General features: G+C 38.5%; 1 protein-coding gene across 3 annotated transcripts; it reads right to left on the bottom strand.

The window, feature by feature from the left end:
• Positions 1-3,167: 3,167 nt before the first annotated feature.
• Positions 3,168-24,980, bottom strand: HELQ (helicase, POLQ like). Of its 3 annotated transcripts, XM_042469171.1 has the most exons (18): positions 24,414-24,976; positions 22,849-23,572; positions 20,405-20,583; positions 19,732-19,932; positions 18,740-18,812; positions 17,739-17,836; positions 16,196-16,294; positions 14,808-14,953; positions 14,364-14,603; positions 12,643-12,784; positions 12,030-12,134; positions 11,647-11,869; positions 9,435-9,592; positions 8,697-8,795; positions 7,322-7,495; positions 6,501-6,614; positions 4,602-4,736; positions 3,168-3,594 (listed from the first exon to the last, which is right to left on the bottom strand). In XM_042469171.1, exons 1-18 carry the CDS (start codon positions 24,576-24,578, stop codon positions 3,517-3,519), a joined length of 3,153 nt encoding a protein of 1,050 aa, XP_042325105.1. In that variant the 5' UTR covers positions 24,579-24,976; the 3' UTR covers positions 3,168-3,516. The 3 variants fall into 3 exon arrangements, with proteins under 3 accessions (XP_042325105.1, XP_042325107.1, XP_042325106.1); XM_042469173.1 differs by lacking the exons at positions 20,405-20,583; positions 24,414-24,976 and having other exon boundaries at positions 22,849-23,049; XM_042469172.1 differs by lacking the exons at positions 3,168-3,594; positions 4,602-4,736; positions 6,501-6,614 and having other exon boundaries at positions 7,359-7,495; positions 8,697-8,790; positions 24,414-24,980.
• Between the last annotated feature and the right edge of the window lie 242 nt (positions 24,981-25,222).

The following is a 25,222-nucleotide window of genomic DNA, read 5'->3' as shown; positions in this document are numbered from 1 at the left end:
TTAGCTGCTCAGCTTTCGTCTCTGACACTAGAAGAGGAACTGATACCATTTTAAGCTGGGACTTTGTGTTTTTCTGGTTGCCTTTATAAAGATATTTATACTTTGAAAAGTTTTAAGGGATCCCTCCCCCACTCAGTTGGCACCAAAACCAGAGAAAGTGCAGTTAGACAAGAGTGGATGATGGATGTGGAGTAAATTGTGGCGTAGGCAGAAGGATTTGAATATCCAGCATTTTTCAAGCTACAAGTCTCCTAGTATCTCTTTCAACATTCCTGTTAGGAGGAGAGAGAAATAGGAGAGAGTAGAGGACACTGAAACAGTCCAGTGATGTTACTCTACTCTCCCTCTCCTAAAGTACTGTAAAGGAGATCCAGCATGGTGTAGTGGTTTTAGCATTAGACAACAATTCTGGAGACCAGGGTTTGAATCCCTGTTCAGCCATGGAAATTCATGGGTGGCCTTGGACAAGTCCCACTCTCTCAACCTTTGAGGAAGACAAACTCCTCTCTGAACAAATATTGCCAAGAAACTCCTTTGATAGGTTCCTCTTAGGGTTGTTGTAAGTCAGAAATGATTTGAAGGCACACAACAGCAAAACACTTAAGCTAGAACCCCTTGTTAAAATTGTAATGATTGTAATTAGAAGTCATTGCTGCTGGTTAGAAAACTCCATGCCTTTCTGTCTCTCCCCTAGCATTTCTCTACTATGAAGAAAGGCAACTACTTTTGCAGATGTACCATCTGGGACTGAATCATTGAAGTAGCTTTGGAAGAGTTCAGATTCAGTCTCCGTCAGAACAGCCGTTTTGGTTCAGACATTTTATAAACATCTCATCAGCCTAGTTTGGGACTTGGCCAAATCTGAACCACATCTTTGACTCAAACCCAGGCCTTCTCTGTTATCAGTCTAGCATTCTAACAGTACTAATAAGTTGTTTAAAGGATATGAGTTGTTTCAAGGGTATGAGGTTAGCAACCTAAATATTTTCTTCCTAATTGCAGATTCTAGTGACTTTAAAAAAGTACTTTTTAGCTCACCTTGTAAAAAAATGTAAGCAGGAAGCTCCTATCTTCTTGATAGGCTCATGCAATGCAAAACAGTAACTTTTGTCAGAAGATGAAGAAAACAAAGGGTGGTATGAATTAATTTTCATAACCACTCAGCTGCTGAGAAACACACCACCCGAGAAGAGTAATGCTTGGGCAAGGCTTTACTAATAGCATCCAGGGCTTCTCTGTTCTACCCAGCTTCAGCCATTACACGGCTCCTGCTTATTAGACACATGCCTGTTCTACCAACCAGCTCCATTATCATTTTTCCATCAGTTTAATCCCATGAAACTGCTAAAAACAACTAGTCTGTTCAAAGGTTCCCAGGGTTTAATTCCTGGCCTTCTTGGTTCCAGGGTTTCCTTTACCTTTGTATGAATCCCTGAAAAGTTGCTGCCAGAGAGAAAAGAACATGAGACTAAACTGACCACCCCTAATTGTCCAAGACGGCTCCTTCGATTCTCAACTGAACACAGTGAAACACATTGCTCAATTTAGACTCCTTGATACATAAGGTGGAGTTATGGAACTTCAGAATAGATGCTGGAATTTAAAAATATATATATATTAGCATTTAAAAAATGTGGTACAGATTTCTAAAACAGCTGTCTCAATGCCAAATGTCTTAACAGATGGCATTCTGAAATGAAGTCTATTCTTAAATTAGGTGTAACATTTCTCAAGAATGTAGAAATCACACTTTACTGGCAATGCTGGTTCTCTTCTTTTTCCAGGATTGCTAGCAGGAGGTGACAGAGCCTGCTTCAAGAAAGGTGAGAAATAAACTGCTGGACAAACTATATTAGTGTTCCATTTGCTGTTACGTCACAGATGTATGTACCATTGCACATAAAAAATGTTCTGTCTCTGCAGTGTGTCAATCTGAAACTACTACTGTGGTTGGAACCAGGAAGTCTGTTTGTAAAGTAATTAAGTCCCAGTTCTAACAGGAGATAGGAGACTCCTACAAATGTAAAGGAAAAAAAAAATCTCACTGCTTGTTCAAATTATACTAATAGTACTGTTAAACACAAATAACAGGAGTGTAATAAATGATCATACACAGTGGGATGGTGGTCCTGCGTTATTGATAGCAGCTATTAAAATGAATTTTTATCTGATATTTTATTCTGTCAAATATATTAAAAGTTAAGAGGTAGATCCATTGAATTAATTGCTGAATAGCAAATCAACAAGTTATTAAATTCCATTGATTTTAACCAATCTATTTTTTAAAAAATATATATTTTATGTTCAGAATGGCTTTAAAATGTACTTTGCTCTTGGAAATCAAACCCAAACTCTTTCCTAAGAAGATCGTGTTACAATCATGAATGAATGAAAAGGAATATTTGGGAATAGGGGATGTTGATAATCATGATCTTGAATCTAAATCCATTTACTGATCCCAAACAGGGTAGGTTAGTTAAAATCAATGGAATTTAATAAAGTGTTGATTTGCCATTCAGCAATTAATTCAATGGAGCTACCTCTGCTTGTACAGTCGTCCCTTCCGATTTGCGGGGGGATCCGTTCTGGACCCCCCCCGTGTGAATCTGGAAAAATGTCAATATTCAAGCCACCATTGATTCCAATAGCGATGCACTCCTGTGTGCCGCTATGCACGCACCTCAAACACACACACCATTTTGTCCCTCCCTGCTTGCCATCTGTGAATGAGCAAGACCACATACTCCAAGTCTGCGAATTGGGAGGGACGACTGTAGTTAGTAATTAGAGCGTGGGGTGGGAATCATGAGTTGCTGGACTGCAATTCCCAGCAGTCCTGCCCATCACAGACAAAGAGGTGGAAAAGTGGGAGTTGTATTCACTAACACTTGAGGGTCTTAGGATTCACATTCTGATAGGCAGAAGATTGTGAAAGATGGTGATAACAACAACAAATCTTTTTGTTTTCATAAATGACATGCTAAGTTCTTAACATCAGCTGAACTGGAGACCTAGAGAAGATTTTTTAGTGTTTATTATACTAAAATAAGCTTAGTTGCATGACTATCTACAGCAAACTGCAGACAACTAAAAGGCCAGAAATTCATCTTTCAGTTCTTAAATCCATATACAAGAATGATTAAGAAGCCATAAGGAATATCTGTTGGTATTCTCAGTAATTTTTCAGTGTTTATTATACTGTACTAAAATAAGCTCAGTTACATAGATATATACAACAGTTTATATGAATATATACAGCAGCTTGCAGTGAATTAAAAGGTCAGAAATTCATCTTTCAATTCTCAGATTCATGTACTAGAGTGATTAAAAAGCCTTAAGGAATGTCTGTTGGTATTCTCAGTAATTTTTCAGTGTTTATTATACTGTATTAAGATAAATTTAGTTACATATATACAGCAGTTTATATGAATATATACAGCAGCTTGGAGAAAACTAAAAAGGCCAGAAATTCATCTTTCAGTTCTCAGATTCATGTATAAGAGTGATTAAGAAGCCTTAAGGAATGTCTGTTGGTATTCTCAGTAATTCTTCAACTTCTTCTTGTAAAGCCTCAGCCTTTTCAGCTAGGAGCATCTGTATCCAAAACACAAACATCTGAAGTAAAATCATAATCATCGTTGTTGTCGTCATTTATTTATATAGTGCCATCAATTTACATGGCACTTTACAGGTACAAGTGAAAACAGTATTAGCCATTTTTTTCTACATATAAATGTTCTCAAGATGATCTCTACTTCATCCATCTGGTGCAAAAGCAAGTTCACAAATACAGGAACCAGTCTAATCCATGTATTAAAAGTGATCTCTCTCTCTTCCTGCCTCCCTAGCCGATCTACAGTAATTTGGTGCACTGCAGTGAGATCAAGAAACAGAACCTAGGATGGGGCCATACAAATGGAGTGTCATGGGTTGATTCCCGAAGCCTAGAGGCAGGATCATCATAAGCATGGACTAGATTCAGCTTTACTGTACAGTATTGCAAACTATGTATCTTTTCCCCTACATGACATGTCATTGAAGACTTACCTATTGCTAGGTGTCTCAGGTAGCCAGAACCTTATCTTGGCTCAAATGCAAGGTTGCTTTGATCATGGTAACTATGTAAAACCTCTGGGAAATGCAGGTTATCACAATATCACTGTTATAACAGTATGACTGTTATGGATTTTCTTTATTACTCCTGATAGGAAATGGTTGGCAGATGCAGGTTGCATTGCCTCCCTCACCCTCAGAGACCTTGGAGGGCTGCATTCCTTGCTGCACTAATTTCCTTAAACCCCCCAAATACTTCCCGTGCCCCCTCAGGGGTGTGTGGGCATTTTGCCACAATTTTGGCTTCCCCAAACCATTTTAGATCCAGGAGAGGCCTTTTTTACAACAAGAAGTAATCTAGAAGTTAAGTCTGAGTCACTCCGTTCATTTCCCCTCCAAAATACATATTTGTTTTTTTAACCTCTAGAGGACTCATGGAGGGCACATGCAACTATGGTCCTGGGAGCTACATGTAGCCCAACCCTGTTCTAGAACTACTTTATACAGATTCTTAGTGTTTTCCCAGGATTTGCAGCAATTTTAGTTACCTTTGCAGATGAAACTATTTTCCTGGCCTGACTTCTGGACAAGTGTTCAATTGTCCTCACCAGCATTTCTGGGTTTGCATTAGCCAAGTGTGCTAGAGTTTTATATCCTGAGTTGTACAGTTGTTTGGCTCGGGCCTGTGAAAGAGGAAAAGAATTAATTGCATGACAGAGCTAGCAATGAAACTGAGCACTCCCACCATGTTTAAATAACAGGGATATAACATGTATCAGGTGCTGAAGGCTCTATTTCAGAAAAAGGACTTGGCAAAACCATGTCTGAGTATTCCTTGTCTGAGAAAACCGTATGAAATTCAAGGGGTCCCCATAACTCAACAGATGAGCTGCAAGCGTGCACCCAAGCATAGTACTGGCAAATTCTCATCCTTTTCAAGATATTTTGTTGACAAAAAATTGAAAACTGCCACAAAATATTTCATCTCTGCACCTTGTAAAAAGACTGGCATGGGGGGTGGGGGAGTGGGTGGGAGGAAATTGTACAAAAATATACTGGTGTGTTTTAAACAAAAATTAGTAAACATTTCTCAAAAAATCTTGAAATTTGGAGATGACTGAAAAATGTGTACAAACTGACTTAATCTCATCTTGCGGTGAGAAAACAATTTTGAAAAATTTAAAGAAAAGATTTAAAATCCCTGTTCTGTTGTAGGAATGTGCAACCTGTGGCTGTCTAGATGCTGTTGGACTGCAATGCTAATCTCCCTGCACCATTGGTTATGCTGAGTAGGAAACAGGTTGCTCACTCTTGCTATACAGCTGTCGTATTCCCAAGCTCCCATCTGTATAACAACCTATTGTATCAAACAACTTTTTTGTATTTTCAATCTCTATATAATTCTTGATCTTGTAGGGAAATTTTCTGTCTCTTTCTTCACTATCAGATTTCCTTCTATGCAGGATGTGTTTAATGCACTAATAGAAAATTGCCACATATATATGTAAATTTTGGAAACAAAGAAGTGTTAGCTTAAATTTCAAAGCGCTTAAAAACTGTATCCTATTATTTCTACATAATGTATGTTTATGGTTTTTATGATAAACAGACATATAAAATGTTAGACTGCATGGGAAAAAATGTTTAGTTCACAGACAATCTGGTCAATCTCCACCAAAACTAAGATCTTCTAGTGGCAACAGAAAGCTTAACTGGCTGCCCTCATTTTATGACATCTGTTTGCTGTTGTGGTTGTTTTCTAACAAGTACTACACAATGATACTGGAGTGTTATGCAATCTACAACCTTACTAATTGTTTCACTAGCAGAACTTACTCTGCTTCACAAGGGTTAGAAATTTGTTAAAGAACAAGGGGTGGGGAAGAGAGACTGTCACTTTCTATCTGCTCTCCCTCTTCTCCTCCTGCCACTTCCCATGGCATGTGGTTAGCCATTTTAGGTTCTGTATGGGTCCATTTTAGGTTCTGTATGATCCTAAATTGGGTGAGAAGAGGCTGAAATTGGGGGCACATATGACTAGTTGAACCCTCAGAGCCTTCCAACTACAACTGATAAGACTATAAAACACACAGAAGAGGAAAAATTAGAGGAACCTCCTTACTGCAGCCCAAAGCAAGTCTACTGTTCACAACCACCTATCCAACAGAAGTGAAAATCTGCCTCCATGTTAAATCCCAGGAAAAGAAAGTGATCTTATATAGTTAAGATGGCAAAGAGAAACTTGCTGTAGCAAGCAGTTAGTTATAAAGGGAAGTAGACAGAGTAGGTAATTTATGAATAGTATTGTAGTTATTATATTTGAGGAGGGGTGCTTGCATATATGTTGCTCACTTGCTAGGGTTATTGCATTTTTGAAATAGCTTATAGTCAATTTTCCTTTATTCTCTAGACAACTAGATTTTTCTGAAAAAGCCAGTTTTACTAACCTCTAAAACACCTGTCACCTCCATAAGAGGGATGAGTTCTGCCTTAACACAGTAGCTCAGTCTCTTGGTAAGTTCTGTCAACAATGCTTTATAAACCCAAAATTCATTCAGCTCCTGTAAATAAACAAGTAAGATGTCAACCAAACTTTTGTTTCACAAGATTTCGTTTGGAAAATTGCTTATTAAATCCAGCTAAGTTTCAAACTAAATGATGCAATATTATGCATCGATCATGCAGTCTTTTAAATATAGCCCATGTGTTATGGGTGGAAAGTAACAAACTAATATTGGGAAGACAGGAAAATGATTACTTGGATGTCATCTTAAAATGCAATAATGAGTTGGCAACAGAATAAGGCAAGAAGCTGACATCAATAAATTATTTGCTGCTACTTAACTGATGTCACAATGGTTAGCTGAAAATGGATTTTTGCTTGGAACATAAAACAAAACAGTATTAGAAAAATTCTATGAGCCAATTATTTATTCTTAGTTTGAGGATTCTTTGTAAGTAAGCAAGTAAAATACAATGGGATGGTTTCAGTTTTAGCTATGCTTGGAAAAGACACACTGAAATTAATGGAATGTGTTAATGATAATTAACTCAGGTCTCATTGAATCCAATGGATCTATTCTAACTGAAGATGGAATTGTCCAAATGTATTCAATGAAGACTACTTTCCAAGTAACACTGCTTTGTTCAATTCTGGAATTAGAAAGGGGAATGGAATGAGAAAAAAAAAGGGGGGGGGAATCATTAAAAATGTAATGAGCGATGTTTTGATGTTTCACCAATGATGTAGTCAGCTATGATACATTACCTCACAGAAATGCAGAACTGAAGAGGAGAATGAAGAAGCTGAACTGAGAAGAGTTTGAATAAATCCTCGTGATGTGTTAAATTTTTCTGCCACATTCCATATGTTGTTCTCTTTCAACAGGGAAAGAAGAATGAAGGACAAGTAGAGCCTATTGACAGTTCTGCTGTCCACAGCCTAAGAAGATATTAAGTTACAAATTTAAACACAGTCCAGTTTAAAAAATCGTTCACATATTTCAATTTTTCTACACTAATAGAAGAGACAGTTACAGCCCCAAATTTATCAATTTCCATGATTATCTAAGAAGATTACTGACAGGCAATTTATATCTAACAAACATTAACAACAAACATTTCCCACAAACAGTTTAAGACAGAAATAACCTGAAATAGTGGTTATTAACTTTGTCAGGGACCCCCCTTTTGTTACTGTGAACCCCAAGACCAAACTCAAGATTTAAGACTCTAAAATGCATAAAATACTGTGCTTACTATGCACCTTGACTTGGGATGGCTGGGGTTGCCTTTTACCTCCATGTATATTCAGCCACAGAAGAAAAAGGCAGAGAGGAGGGAGGCAGGGAGGGTGGGCAGAGGAAAAGGCAGGCAGGGAGCTGCCTGGGAAAATGAGAGAGGGATAGAGGCTCTACTCCCCACTGCTCACTTGGGCTGTCCTCTTGGGCTCTTCCCCTTGCTGTGCCTGATGACTTCACATGAACCCCGACCACGGGAGAAAGATGAGGAAAGGAAGGTAGACAGAGAAAGAGGCAGGAAAGGCAAGCGAGCCCCACGGTTACCCCAGGGATCTGCAGACTACAGATTAAGAACCACTGACTTGAAATATTACAGTAATAAACATTATTAAGCCATTTATATTCAATGGGCCCTTTGGCAGGTTTTGGATCTACTAATTTTATTCTACCATATTATTAAATGGCGGTGATGTGAAGGTTCACATGCTGAAAAGTATGTGTTCACATCACTGCAACTTAATAATATGAGCTGCAAACTTCCATGCTTTTAGGCATCCATGGGCCCTTAGGAACCAAATCCCTACCCATATGGAAGGACCACTCTATGCTACTTGTCAACCATAATGTCCCTTCCAAGAAAGAAATACATTCAAATATCAATTTGATCTATTCAGCTATAAATCAGGAAGAAGATTGGAAAGTTGCCCCTGAATCTACAACAATATTTTAATTCTTACAATATATTTTTAAAAAGTCTGCATGTAACTAACTAGTAGGAAAAATTGAATGTGTGAATTTTAAAAAACAATAACTGCTCTAAAATTGAAACCTTGTAATCACAGAAGTAAATAGGGAATTGTCAAATTTTTGGCATCTCACATATTTAATGTAACTTTCTCTTACCTTTTTGATGACTTGTCCTGAAGCTTTTTTCATAACAAAGCTCTCAGACACTCCAACAATATCTGCTACATGTTGTTCTACTGGACTTAGTTGACTGTACTAGAGAATAGAATTAAGAATTAATCATATTTATAGACAAACTATGGTGCACCAAACAGGACGGTCTCCCGGCACCTAGTTTTCGCCCATGAGGAAGCTGCAGCCTCCAGACCACGGGACCTCCCCATGGACCAAAAAGAACCCACGAAAAGCGGGTTCTTCTTGTTATGCCATTATGATGTCGCAGTGCGCCAATGGCACACTCACGACATCATAATGGTGCCGCTCCTTGCATCCATCTGGACAGGGCCTATGTCACAAACAGAAAACATGGTATGATCCATCTGGACACCAATATGAGGAGGAATTGGCATTGAACTCAAAAGCACATGTGTACATATAGCACCCAGGGAATAACTTGGAATGGGAGGCCTTTATCCCTGCCAGTAAGTAATTTGCCAGCTAGGTGCAAGAGAGAGCTGTCTGGGAAGAGAGAACCATACAGGGATCTCCTATTGCTTAATGGCTCAGGAATTGTCATGCACATTCAGCTGGATATGTGGGGCAGAACAGGCTTTACTGACCTCCAACTCAGAGGTTCCCAGGATCCTTTGTATAATGGCAGTATACTGGAAGACATCCAATTGATACATTTATAACTGATAAGATAAATTCTTATTTTGGGGAAAAACCACATACCTCTTTAAAATACACCATCCAGTCTGGGCTACAGTGAGAAATCATATCATATGGTATTGTCAGGTACAGTAAATGAAGGCAGCCTTCAAGGATTAGTCCCTCCAGTCCTTTCTTCAAGTCTGCATAAAGTGCATTGCAGTATGCCAGATCAACAGAACCTAAGATGTATTTAAAAGTAAATGTTATATATGGCCCCAAATTCTGTAGGTTTATATTTTCTTTTCCTTCACTGTCAAGGAGACACCAGTTTATATGACATCTCAGTATGCCAGCATAGTAGCAGATTCTCCCAACCTCACAAACCAAAGGACCTTTCCAAATGATAAAAACCTTTTTGTTGCCCATTGAAACTTATATACAATCTTCACAAACTGGGCACTACATGACCCTTTCTGATTTAGATTGATACTGACACAGTGGGTAAATATAGTCTGACCCCTACATCCATGGGAGATACATTCCCAGACATACCACAGGGAGAACTGTGGATAATGGCAAACGCTGTATATCTGCTGCAAGCTGACTACAGAGTTGTGCTAGAAGACCTCCAGATGCCTAGAGAAAACTTCCCCCCACCCCCCGGATATGGGTAAATGAAACCGGTTAACCAACATGGGGGTCAGACTGTATTAATGACATTCCACACCAACTAACCCTGTAAAAGACTTATTTGTTGAGGAAAGCATTTTAGCTTATCAGCAACTTGATCCATAGTTTGTGTTCTGGCCACCTATGAACTCCTTTGTAATGCATGCCTACCAGGAATATGATTTACATATCAATAAATTAATTGCATCATCCTTCCAATATCAAAGGATTGGAATAGACTGCAGTGGGCTTATACTTCACTGGAGGGTAATATTTTTGTGACAGAAATTATACACATTAAGAAGTTGTAATGATAGAAGAGACTGAATTTGGAACATATGTGTTTCACCGAAAAACGGAGGAAGTTCTTAATAAGAGCAAGAAGTTATACGTTGAAGTTTGTTTCCTTCTTGTTCACAGTAGTGTGAGGTAATTTCAAATGTAACATACCACCTAGGAACATCACATCACTTGGCAGAGACTAATCTGAGAATCCTAAAATGCTTCCTCCTCTTCAACACTCTGACCATGCAGATATCATAACTTCAACATTGGTCCAAAACACACTGCAAAAATAATCCATTTTGAGACCACTTTAACTGCCCTGGCTCAATGCTAGGGAATTCTGGGAACTGTTGTATGGTGAGACATTAGCCTTCTCTGTCAGAGAGCTCTGGTGTCAAAATAAAAATATAATTCCCAGGATTCCCTAGCACTGAGGCAGGGCAGTAAAAGTGGTCTCAAACTGCAGTATTTCTGCAGTGTGTTTTGTCATCTTTCTCATCTCCCATCCCCACCAGCATGCTGTTAATGAAAGATCAGGAGATCTTGACAATCTACACATTTGTGCAACCTCTGCTATGGCCCAATAAAGATATACTATTTACACTTGCCCCTTTATTCTTCTGGTGATTTTCACAATTAGGGTAGAAAAAGACAGATTTGTTACACAATTAACCCCCTGGTCACATCTGAAGGGATTCCATTTTTCCCTCATTGTATTTTGTCAAAGGGAAGGTTGCATTTGTAAGCTGTGTGCTACTTTTACCACTCTGACTTTAAAATAAAAATAAAAATAGGAAGCTCTTGTCCAATTTTAGAATGTCTCTACTCCAATACAATGACATTTCAAATTTCAATAGAACTGATTAAGCATTTGCAGTAGAACTGCAATCTTATGCATGTACTCAGATGCAAGTGATCCTGCATTCAGTGGAACTTGTCCCTGCTTTGAAAGTATGAAGATGTCTTAGCAGAGGAAAGACTTGCTCTGTCAGAAATGTAATGGTCCTACAACCAATATGTGACTGGAAAAGGAAAGGTATTCCACTGACACACCATCCACCTTCCTCAGGCATAATGGTTCTTATTGTGCCTTAGGGCCCGAACAGACAGGCCAAAATAAAGCTGCTTCGGGTCACTTTGGAGGTATGCTATTAAAATGATGCTGTGCCAAAGCCACACTCCAGTCCTAAGGAGTGGAGTGCAGCTTCCAGCCTCTTAAGATGTGTCTGTCATTTAAACAGCACACCTCCAAAATGAGTCGAAGCAGTTTTATTTTGGCCTGTTTGTTTGGGTCCTCAGTCACAGGTGGGTAAGTGTATTTTTAGTAGATGTCCTTTACCTTTATAAGTTGCTTGCCCCAATGGGGTGATCTCTAGATTATGCTGAAAATTTTGTATGCTGTCAGAGTCTGCTTTCTCTTTCAGGAGATTATTATCTTTCAACCACTCCAACACTTCCATGGTTACATCATGTAAACTCTTTTCTGCAGGCAGAAGTTGTGGTTGGACATTAAATAAGGTTATACACATAAACTGGTAAATCTCTTCACAATTAGTTGCTATCTGTAATGGAAGACAATAATACAAATACAATATAAGACCAGCTAAATAGTACTTGAAAAAAACCCACAATATAGCTATAAGCAGCTACTTAGATCATTTGTTTCCCCTCCCAGTCAAAGATCTATGAAGATAGTTGACTATATTATGATGTCAGAATTACCTTTAATCCAACCAATGATAAGAGTAAGCTTCGGATACCCTTGTTCAGCTCTGTCAGGAGTTTGCTATAACAGCTTTCCAGAGGACTGTATATTAAATTTTGGACCTTAAAATGGTTAAAATTACATGTATCAATGAAAAATCATATGTGAAGGTGTTAGGACATTATCTTAACAGTGTCATTTATGAATCAAATAGACTGCACTGTATTGTCTTACTACCAATTAAGAACTGTGTATTCTCAGAAGTAGTTCCAGCTATATGTAATAACTCTTTCAAGAGCTGTGATTATGTATCTCCCTCCTAATTTTCCAGTTATGTAATTATACTGAATCAGGAAATCTAGCGGCAGTCAGAATTGCTATCACTTTAGAGCTGCTTTTGAGTTTTTACACTGTAGAACTGAGATTTTGTTTTGCAATGGTGTTATTCAATTATGAAGTACCACCACGTTTCAAGGAGAGATACTGAGACTTGCTGCACATATAACCAAAGAAAAAGTACCCTACAGTATACTTATTAATAAGGGGAGAATCCATTTATTTCAGTACTAGCCTGTGTTTTAAAAGTTGATGAGTTAAAGCCCCAAATTGCCAGTTGTTTGCTTAAGTTACCAGATGTCTGTCCTTCTCTTGCACTATAAGAATGCTTTCTCCAGCTTTGTCAATACCAGCACGACCAGCTCTTCCAATCATCTGCTTATACTGATTTTTCTTCAAGAATTCCATGGCCACATATGGAGCTCTTAAAATCACCCTGAGGAAACAATGAATATATGTGTTAATGATAGTTCTAATAATTTCCAATTTCTTCTTCCCAAGACAAAGGCTTGAACTTACTCTTAATTACCCCCCGCCCATAATGTATAACATGATTTTAAAAATAATTCATTACCGAAATGGAAAATCCACATACCAAACTGTTAGAAACTGAAGCATGAATGATAGGCGAAAGCACTTTAAATTAAGTTTTGACTTTAATGAGGAGAGAATCATGCAACCATGCAGATGTTGTTCAGCTCAATTTCCAGCAGCTCTAACCAGAACAGGTAATAGAGAGGAATGCTAGACCTTACAACCGAACAACATCTGGAGGGCTGTATGATTCCCTTCTCTGTCCTATATGTACCTAATTTTGTATCACATAAATACTTGGGAGAGCACACTGGAGAGAACTTTCCCTTTGGCTACCTTTAGGCTGCAGAATTTTCTCCATCGGAGACTAGATTGGCCCCCTCTCTGCTCTCCTTCCAAGCATTTGATGACTGACTAGCTATGCAGGAAAGGTCATTTAATTGGGAGGGTGTGCTGTACATTTATCATTACAGTAAAGTTTTAAAATGATTGTAAACTATCTAAAAGTACTAATAATTCATATAGTAGTCCATTTAAGTCTTTTTAAATTTTTTATCATTACATTTTGATATGTACCTTGCTTTAATTCATTTTCTAAGCTGCCATGGGTCCCATGTAAAAATCAAATCAAACCAAACCAAACCAAATTGTCTGACTTGTTGTTTGATCAAGTGTGGCAGATAGATGAATCTGGTGTCCTTGTTGATTGTTATTATCTGAACAATCAAAAGTAGTTAGGTCAAGAGGTAAGTATGCTACAGCCAAATTAATACATTTCTCGTAAGGATTAAGATGTGAATGATGAGCAGGCAGCAGGTGAGCAACAAACTTTGCTGAATGGTTCACTTTTGGGTACAATTATCTTTTAGACAACTTCGGCATCCTCTATTTTTGCTTTTTTTTTGCTTCAGCCACAATGTAAGAAGGAATTACTGAAAGAGGGGAGGACACTGGAAAGTTATGTTGCTTGCAATCTTCAGTAGAGGCCCTATTTGAGCCCAAGCAAAAAGGAGCAAGGTTTTCTTCCACCCAGCACAAAGACAAGCTGATCTCAGATACAGTACTAAACAACTGTATCTGTTTCTAGACCTTACTGCTCTAAACTCCTGGTGGATGCTTATATGAATGAATGCACCTATGCTGAAGTAATTCCCTGCACACAGAAAACTACCATACCAGGGAAATGGAAAAAAGCTGATGCCTGCTACCTAGTTTTCCATGTTAAAAGAATTTATTTTCTAAATGGAGGAACATGCAATCATATGAGCCCCACTTGTAGCATGAAGTGCTGTTTGCAGAACTATAATCAGATTCTCATATTTCAGGAACCTCTCTTCATCTATGTTGCTGAACTTCCTTCTCTAGATTCATGCCATTAAGTGAAATGTTAGAATCCTTATTTCTTTGACATGATAAAAATAGTATATTTTCGCCTAGCGTAGCCTTTAACAAAACCCAGTTCTAGTTGTTTGAAGGTTAACCTTCGAGCTGGCAAGTTAACCCCAGCAGCAAGCGTAGATGTACAGGTAAGGAGACAGAGAATGCCTGAAGAATATGCTTCTTCTATCCGTTTTCTTTCATCGCTGGTAAGGCCACTGTGATGATAGGCAATTCCAAATGGAACAGTTCGCTTCAGTACTGGACAAAGTCTTCCATTACATATGTTTGTTAAATCTTTCATAAGATCTCGTTTTTCTTTCTCCTTGAGCTTTTTATGGTCTCTAGGGGTAAAAAAGTACTATTAGACTAGCTGGCATATCAACTAGTTTCAGATTTGCATTCATAAGAAATATTTATTTCATACTTGATCATGTTAATCAGCAATAAAGAAGGAATGTTCTATTGCAACATCTATCCAGAAAAATTATCTAAAATGTAACTGTTAAAGTCTAATTTAGTAACTGAATTGCATCCAGGAAACATACTTGCTCAGATACTTGCATATCATTTCAGCTACATTTTCACAGTTCTTTTTAGTGGGACAGAAGACAAGGCAGGAATATTTTGGTATGACTTCTGTCACCAATGCAATAAGGTGGTCAGGGTCCATCTTCTGGAGACTACTGGAATACTGAAAGGTTAAAAACCAAGGTGTGATATTATGAAAACTGAACTTGTGGCCCATTTTGTCAAAATATTCATGCAAATCTTCCACACAGTTAAAATAAGTTATAATGAAGACACATTATGTATCTGTTCATGACTGTCACTTTGAATTTTAAATAACTTTTAAGAATGGTTGTTGTGCTTCTAGATCTTGGTACTTTTCTCAAACAGCTTTCATTTAGTTTTATATGTTTTATTCTCTGTTGCTGAATGCATCATCTTTTATATTTTGTTGTTTTTAGGCACAGCTTTACTGAATTACTGTTATATTTTATATTTTTATAGACTTCACAATTTACAGAAAGCTTTGGTTAGAGTATGATTTGAAAACGCAATCAATCAACTGTTGTTCAAGGTGTCCCTTTGATAAAGTAATAAAAATCAACACCTGATTCTTTCTCATGTTAGTATCCACCACAGAAGAATGCTAGAATCAAGGCCATTTAATCTCTGTTGGCAAGTGTGGTTTGAGCATTGGACTGACTCTGGAGATCCCTGCTCAGCCATGGAAATCTGCCGGATGACCTTGGGAGAGTCACACAATCTCACCCCAGGAAATCCCCGTGATAGGGTTGCCTTAGGGTAGCCATAAGTTGGAAGAAACTTAATAGACACAACAACAACATACACATTTAGAGCAAATCCCTGCTAACAGACAAAGCAATTTAAAACCAAAAATAACTCTTAAAACTGAATATACATTGATTTACATTTGATACTTTAGAGCCTATTATTGGTGACAGACTTAAAGTAGAAGATATTGTTGGAAATCTTACAATAATGCAAGAATGGGTAGACTTGTAGGATCACCTTTTTTCTTTTTTAATAGTAGAACCCTGAGATTCATCAGTGTGAGATGGAGTCAAAACACTGGATCTGTAGGAAGATGTGTTAAGAACAGGGTGTTTTTTTGAGCAAAATCTCAGCCCAAAAGTTCATTACCAGAACTAACATGTCACATTTTTTTCCATTGAGTCCACTCCTTTTTCTTTTCACAAACATTCTTTTTCAATGACTTAATTTACTGTGACCTGGTAGGGGGTGAGAGGTTTTTTTAAATTTATGGTTGCTATAGACAACTGAAAGTTAGAAACCCTTGCTGGGAGCCCATATGTTCTGATGAATCTTCCACCTACTCTGTTTGCAATAGATATGACCAAACATTATATTCTGCACAGGAAATCTTACTCCCATTTATTAGCATTACCTTGAATTCAAGAAGACGGGAAAACGTAAGGCCATTTTCTGCTTTGCTATCAACTTCATAGATGCAGTCTTGTATTTTAACAAATTCTTTCAATTCTACCTAGATTTTTAAAAATAGTTAAATATAGTAATTTGTATATAGAAAGATTTAAACATTAATATAAAGTGGAAAGATATTTAAGAAAAACCTCCTAATGATAATGAACTACATGTTACAAGCAGTTTATTTTGTTAATTTTATGCCTCATTCATGATGCCTTCCCAAAAATGGCAGTTAGATCAAGATATTTTCTGGAACTGTCATGGTAGTTGCTCAGCGTTTTGGACATTAGTTTCACTAAATCTACTGTTACAAAGAAAAGTTAGGCCCAATCCAGACAGGCCTTTGCGGCGCTCCCATCACGTGCTAGGGGTTGGCTGAGAGCGCACTGCCCATACTGGCCTCACCCCCAGCAATTGACGAGGGTGTCAAAATGGCGGCACCCTATACACACGGATATCGCCATTTTGACGCGACAGACCCTTAGTGTCCACATGTCACGCTCCCATAAGGACGTCACGTGTGCTCCATTGGCGTACTGCGGCGTCCTTATGGCGTCACAGGAAGAACCCGCTTTTTCCAGGTTCTTTTTGCTGCCTGAGGGAGCTGCGTGGTTTGTCCGCTGCAGCTCCCTCACGCAGCAAAACAAGGTGTGGGCAGACCGCCCTTTTTGGTCTGTCTGTATCCCGCCTTAAATACATTTTCTCTTTCTGCCATTGTAACTATGAAATAACATTGGTTTATAGGTTGGGTCTCCCTTATCTAAAATGACTGGGATCAGAAATGTTTTAAAATATCTGTATTAGCATATTTGTATGTAATGAGATATCTAAACACAACACTCATTTATGTTCATATACACCTTAGACACATAGCCTGAAGGTAATTTTATACAATGTTTTAAAATACTGTTGTGAATGAAACAAAATTTGTGTACATTGGACCATCAGAAAACAAAGGTGTCACTATCTCAGCCACCCATGAAAAAAAGGTTTTGGTTTTTGGAATATTTCAAATACAAATACAAATACAAATACAATTTATTGAGTAGCCCAAGGGCCGTTTCAAAATACTATTTCAGATTTTATAAGAAGGAGACTCAACGTGTACAAAGTTTTAAAACTTCTGACCATGCCAAAATAAATTAAAATTAGTAACTGGAGGTATGTTTCCTTTCCAATTAATTTCAGGTTTCTTCCATTTTTGCAAGCAAAGCACTGCACAAAGAGCTTGGAATGAAAAAAATCCCTCATGAATACACTGCAGAAATAATCTGGTTTGAAATCACTTTAACTGCCATGTCTCAATGATATGGATCTGTAGAAATTGTACTTTTCTGAGATATTTAGCCTTCACAAACAAACTACAGTTCCACAGCATTGAGCCATGGCAATTAAAGTGGTGTCAAACTGGATTATTTCTGCAGTGTGGATGCAGTCAGTATCAGTATGCAACATTTAGTCCTAAGAATATTCAACAAAGTTATCTCTAGTCACATACATACTGGCCTGAAATTATTGGTGTAGTATTCTGCTTTCAGGAACTGCTGCAGATCTTCAACGTTACTTAAAGTTGCACTCATTCCAATTATCTGAGTGGTGTCTACACAAAATAAATTATAGTTTAAAATGCTAAATATTTACAGTTATTAAGAACCACTTTCATCAGTAAATTAATGGGAAGAACAGCATCAATTTCTGAATCTGTCCTAACCATTTCTTAAAAATCAATTGAATTTATTTAATCTTGATTGAAGCAGCATAAAATGTGGTGGTTGTATGTAATTTAGATGGCAAAAAATCCTAAGTGGGTGAGTAGGGGACTGGGTATGCATTTTACATTGGCATTTTAAAAATGTTTTGAAGTGTCCAGATAGCATACAATAACATTTTCCTCAGACTGAAATATTCTATATACTTACTAGGAATCAAGTTCCATTCAAACTCATGCTTAAAACTAAATAGTATAGGACTATTTATTTCCTGTAAATAAACATAGGACTGAACAGTGAGAGCCTGCAAATATGCTCACTATTTCTGCTTCTCCTGCCTCACATAGCCATACCCAAAAGGTATCTATTTTATTTTGCCATTCTGAAACTAGTCCTTTCTCCTTCACAACCTAGAACAGGGCTCCATCCCACTCAGTGCAAGCCCTTACTGCTTCTCAAAATAGACAGCACTGCTGCCTTTCACTCTCCCCATATTTGAGCGTGTACTGATCATAGCTTGTAAAAATGATGGCATACAAAACAGATCTCACAGTGCCTAAAGACATTACTGTATCTGTTTCTTTTACAACACATTGCCCTTTAATTCTTGAAATAATTCTAAGGCACTTCCTCTTCTTAAGACAAGGTTGACTAATATCATTTAACAACATTCTCATGATAGATTGCACTATTAAAGTCAATTTTAAAAAGACTTTAGAACCATCATGGTTGAACTTGGTAAAATGCATTAAATCAATTTTATGAGCTCTAGACTTCATGCGGAAGTTACTTACTGCTTGTATAGAGAATCTTTGCAAGTGTCATTTCTAGAATAGCTCCACGACTTCCTTCTCCAAGCATGTGCAACTTTTAAGAAAGAAATAAAGAAATTATAAAACTGTGAAAGCATGAGAGCAGAAACAAACAAACTTCCAAAAACAAGGTCACATGTGACATATATATTTGATATTTTTTGGCCCACCTCCCATTTTAAGCTGGAAGCGCAGAATTCTCCTGGTATACAAAAGAGGGCATGAATTGAAAACAACAATCAGAATCCTTTCAGGATCTTATAAAAGCAGAGGTTCAGCTATGGAATCAGCTGCACATAGGACATTTTGTCTGATGTGGAATGTCCACATTGAGTTTAAGGCTGCAGAATTAGGGATGTAAACATGGAACCACTGAACATGGAAGGTTGCATAGCACACCTATTGCTTAACTTGAATGTAAATGCTACAGTGTAGGATCTCAACCTCTGAGCAAGCATACTCAAGGAAATCAACTAAGAATGCCAAGGCATTACACACATTGTGGCATTTAGTATAGGTCACCACCAGCGATTAAGAGTAGGTAAAAGAGCTCATCCTCACAAACAAATGGATTCTGGATAGAGGGTTATCTGTAATAATGACTGGCAAATGCCACAGATCTTTCAAATGGAGTGGGAATGTCTATTATCAGATGCAACTTCCCATCATCACCCAATCAATCAGTGTGCTGTGCCAAGGCAGTGAAATGCATCAGGAAAAACTTGGGTTATTGTTACTAGTCAATCAACAACTACTGTTCTAACAATAATACAAATTCATTTTTCAGAAAACGATGGCATCTTAGGTCATACTAAAAACAGCAAAATTAATTGGTTTCTAATAAAAGTCTTGAATACATTTCAACTTATTAAGAAGTAGTGATTTTAGAAGCCAAGTGTATTTTTTCAAGACAACAATGAACTGACAATAAACTTAAATTATTTCAGAAAAGCTTCAAGAGTCTGATAACAAACCTCATCAACTACAACTAGACCGAGGTCACCAATTCGACCTGTCTCTATCAAGGAATTCACCAGGCTATGTCCCTTTTCGATTGTAGCAACATACAGGGATTTCTTTTGCCTTCTTTTGATTGGAGGAATTCTTCCTTTACTTCCTGCATATTCCTCAACCAGAAAACCAAGTTCCATTCCAAAACCTGACAACGCACCAACCTGTAAGAAATACATAAATGTGAGAAGAAAAATACACTCTGCAGTAGACATTAGGAATCAGTTCTTAAACTTCCTTTGTGAGAATGTGCTAATATGTAGTTTATAATAAAGACCAAGTTCTGAATACATGCTTAACTTCCCAGTTAATAAAATCTTGTACATTGGCTCATTAGCAAAACATACAATGCAATTGGAAAAACATACAATACAATGCAACATTTATTTATTGAATGTATATAATGCCTTTCTCCCAAGATGGGATTCATTAATTACAGGGCACTGAATATGAAAATAACATCTGCATTACAATTGGAAGCCCAATAGTATTCTTGGCTACCTGAAAGCAGTTCCCAGGAGGTTCAATGAGACTTCTTAAGAGTGCATAGGACTACACCCTGTCACTACTTGGAATGGGGGAAATGAGTCTATAAAAGACAAGGATTCACATGGCTAGAAAACTACTGTTTTATACCTTCTCCTGCACTATAGCCACATAAGGCAGGATCATCAGAACATCCATTTGCTTGCAGAGCAATTCTTGAAGAATTAATATTTCAGCAACAAGAGTTTTTCCACCACTGGTTGGCAAAGAGTATATTAAATTCTTTTTCTGTTGCAGTGATTCTAATGTCAAACAAGCATGCTGCCAGTCTGTAAAATCCAAAGCAAGGTATTACTTAACATGCCTGATCTCTTTTTTTAACATTCATAACATTTCAAGTTAAAAATAAAGCTCCCTTTTGAAATTATACAAAAGTTCTGTAAAATATGAGACGTGACTCTCAGGGAAAACTCACTTTCAGGCTGGTGGCATTTTAAAAGTATCTTCAGTTTGGGAAGTACGCAGATCCTGGCAGTGTAGTGTTAGTAACTGGATTTGAACTCAGTGTAGGTTCCAAATCCACTGTGGTGATACTACTATACAAATGACACCAACATGGCATAGATGTCTTAGTACTTATAATAAAGAAGCAATCAGTCAAGCAATAACTCCCATAAAACGAAGTAAGATGTTGCACTTTGTGAAACTGGAATACGCTTTAGCACACCGAGAGGCATCTTGGAACTGATTAAATATAAAATGAGAAGGCATTTAAGTTTTGGTCTGGCAATTCAAACTAGCTGCCAATTCCAATATAGTTATGTTCGCAGCTACTACTCTGAGATCCTTTCAGCTAAAGGTTTTGAGAAAGGCTGTATCAGTCAAGTGCACTAAAAAGGTTTACAGTATAATGAAATTACCTTTCATATGAAATTCAGAACAGGAAAGAACAATCTGCTGCATGCCACAACTTTTTCATTCCGGGGGGAGGGGGGAGGGTTTGCAGAGATAACCTGAAAATATGTTTGTTCTTTAAGGACCTGTTTTTTTAATGAACCTTCTCAGCGCTCTGTTTATTCAAGTCTGGTGATTATTTCTCACCTTGTGATGGCAAACACTGAAGCTAAGTCTGCTGAGTGCTGTACAGCTTTATAATAGTCCAGTATCACCATCATTACTTTTTATGAGTATTGTTTGCCTCATGTACTTGGTTAATCCCTAATGTTGAAAAGGGACTGACAAGGGTATTGCAAAGAAACTAGGTTTGAATATCTCATACATGGCAAGACTGATGTTGTTGTGTGCTTTCAGGTCATTTTGATTTATGGTTATCCCATCATGGGGTTTTCTTGGCAAGAGTTGCTCAAGAGGAGGTTGCCTTTGCCTTTTTCTGAAGCTGAGAATGTGACTTGGCAATGGGTTTCCAGGGTTGAGCAGTCATTCCAAACTTGGTCTCCAGAGCCCAATGCTCTATCCACTACACCATGATAATTAAATGCCTCTAAGGGTATCAGAAGTATTACTTGCAGTGGGAGACATCTTGTACAGCCATAATGCTCAACAGCAAATAAACATGTGATGGGATTCTTCAGCGTCTTGACATAGAGAATCACACAGTTCCAAGTAACAAAGGACCACCAAGTCCAACCATCTGCTAATGCAGGAATCTCTTCCTAAGGCACCTCTGGGAGGGAAAATCTAATTTCTGTTTGGAGTCCATAAACAGCTGATCTATGTATGAACAAAAGCATCAGAATTTGGAAATTTGTACATGGGCACTTCTGCTTCTCTCCCAAACATGCCAATCATCCGGTGTCAAATCAGCAGATTTTTAGGGTGTTCCTGATGCTGCTATGATCTCACATAAGTTAGAACAGAACAATGAAATAAAAACCGATAACTGCTTATAAGATTTGTTAAAAATGCGAGAAAACAAACAAAGCCACAACTGGATTTCATTTCAAGTGTGAAAACAAAACCACAATTGGAAATATGCATTGCATACTGTGAAAACTCAAATTTAACTGGTATTCTAATGACTATACACTTGGACTGATACATGAGAATATAATGCAACATACTAGGAAAGTAAGCTTTATGGAAAAAGACCTTTGGAATTAGCTTAAGTGACACAGCCTTTCTACAGAAGGTTATAGGGCTGGTTAAGTTCAGAATGGCAGCTTTGATGACAGACATAATACAATAGGCAGGCAATTTGGATTCCAGGTCAGAACCATAGATCTTCCACGTCTCTATTTCACCAGTTCCAAGTTAACTATGCGCACAAAAGGGAGGTTCTTGTTTAAGCACAATTTAGATTGTGGCTCTGTTAAAAATGCAGAACACAACAACAATCTCAGTTTGATCTTTTAGTAAAATTTGATGTCATACTACATTTTCCATATACAGGATGAGTATCCCTTATCTGAACTGCTTGGTCCAAGAAGTGTTTTGGATTTTGGATTTGTTTGGATTTTGGAATATTTGTACAAATAAAATAATTCTGTTTCATAACTATTGCAATATAAAATGTCCAGCGGATGTGAACCTTAGCATAGAATGTAGTATTATAATAAAGCGTATGAGGATATTACCATAAAGTTTATCAATTCCTCTGAACTGCCATAGTAGCTCCTTGACTTTGGTGGGTAAGCCATAAAAAGGGCCAATATCAACAAAGGAAGGATTGCTTGTTTTCTCAATAATACCAATCTCTTCAGAGACAACAGCTTCTTTGAGCAGCTTGCTTTTAGACACCAGTGGAGTCGAGGTTCTGGCGTTCCCAGTCATTGCGTTTTTGAGATGGTCTTTGAGACTCTTTCTCCTGCTTGGTTCAGACAAAGCACTTGCAGAGGATTCGGTATCTTTAAAACCTTCTGTCCTGTTGCAGCAAAGGAGATCTGAGATCTTGTCACGACTGTCATCCATACAGGAGGCTCCTTCTCTTCCGTTTTCATCTGATTTTTTAAAAAACAAAAGCTGTGATGCTGGCAGGCTTTCGAGACTATCATCTAGAGGCTTTGAAGTGTGACACTCTTGCTCTTTCACGATCCCCAAAGTATCACAGCCATTTCTGCTTATGTAATTCTTAACAGCATTCCCAGTTGAACATGTATGGACCACATTCTTGTCGCTCTGTAACCGAACATCTCTACATACTGGTTTCACAGCTGTATTGTGGTCTAGTTTATTGTAATCAGGGACACCGTCAATAGACTGCAGGCACTTTTGCTCTAAATCGTTTACTTCAGCTAACAACGAACTGTCGCCAGAAAAGCTGTCGTAATCTCCAAACAGATCATCTTCACTGTCCAGGCACTGCAAGAAAAATGAGAATGTATGAGTATTTTTTAATACTAAGCATGCATAAAAGCCAGGGTGACCACCATCTTACTTTAATGAATACAGACCTCTGTCCATACAAATTAGTCCTGATTAACTGCATGCAAATCAAAGCTGTCTTTATTGGTAATGTGGCAAAAGGTCACTCTGCATGCACCTATAGTATTTTAGTCTAGGGTTTGCTATCAACCAATGAGGGTACGACAATGACACAATGCAATATAGACTGGAACGGACATACACCAGTATGTGTAAAGCAAAACACACACAAACAACACACACACAACCTAGTGGGAATTATGTTTTTAGAGGTGGATTATGTGTTGTCACAACACAACTATAATAAACATGCTTTCATTCATTTTGTAACAGCCCCTGAAGAAAGCCAATTGGGGACAAGGCTGAAACACGTATGCTAGGGGATTCTGGGAACTGTAGTTCTGTGAGACATCCAGCCTTCTCTGTCAGAGGGATCTGGTGGCACAGCGAACTACAGCTCCCAGGATTCCCCAGCACTGAGCCTTGGCAGTTAAAGCAGTTATTTCTGCCCTGTGTCTCCAGAACATGACACCAGCCAAAGCCCAGTGAAAGGGCATTCTGGGAATTGTAGTTTTTGTGGGATGTTTAGTCTTCTCTGTCAGTGATTCTTCTGGTGCCACAAAAACTACAACTCCCAGGATTTTGAAATTCCGTTTAAGGGATACTCAGCCTGCATTACTTTCTGCCCCACAGGAAGCATGTTCTTGCCTTGAAGCCGCCGGCACAAACTGATTCCTCCTCAGCATAAACACCCATAAAGCCTCAGGTGGCTTATTACCTCGAGCTCCGGTTCCTGCAGGGCTTCCCCAGAGCTCAGCCTCTTCCCAGCGGGAGGAGAAAGGGAACCGTCCTGGTCCCGCTCCCTTTTCCCAGAGGAGTCGCCTGCTTCTCTCTGCCGCCGTCGCTCCCGCGTCCTCTTCACGGCGACACCGCCGCCTTCCATGCTCCATTCTTTTCTTCCTGCTTCTCCTCCCCCCCACGAAACAGAATGGAACCGTCCAGTTCCGTGCACAATACGAGGGCAGACTGTACCAACTAGTCCAAAAAGGGGTTATGCGGGATGAATTATTTGACACCAACGCCCCTCTTCACGGTTACTGGAGATGCTCAGGCCGCATCGGAGGTAGAGAACACAACCGCTTTTTGTTGAGTCTTCCTCAGCCTGGCTAAGACACACTCCATTCCTTTTTTTCCTTTCTCCCCCCCCACGAAACGAAATGGAACTGTCCAGTTCTGTCGTTGCACAGTACGAGGACGGACTATACCAATAGGTACAAAAGGGGGGTTAGCTCGATGAATTATTGATGCACGTTTGCCCCTGTTCAAGGTTACTGTACATATACAGGTTCTTCTTTTTCTTCTTTTCTTCTCTCCCCTTCGAGAAAAAAGGAACAGTCCAGCTCTCAGCTCAGTATGAAGTTGGGACTGTACCAAGAAGTATAAAGGTGGGTTAGAGAACGATAAACGATCGATTGATGTCAACGCTCCGCCCACCTCGGTTAGTTTACATATCAGGACACGGTGCCGATGCCACACGTCACTTCCGCCCCATATCAGACCAGAACAGGGAAAGCGGCGGGGCCACAG

This window comes from Sceloporus undulatus, chromosome 5 (assembly GCF_019175285.1).
Source record: "Sceloporus undulatus isolate JIND9_A2432 ecotype Alabama chromosome 5, SceUnd_v1.1, whole genome shotgun sequence".
NCBI lineage: Eukaryota > Metazoa > Chordata > Lepidosauria > Squamata > Phrynosomatidae > Sceloporus > Sceloporus undulatus.
This window is presented reverse-complemented; position numbering and strand designations above follow the sequence as displayed.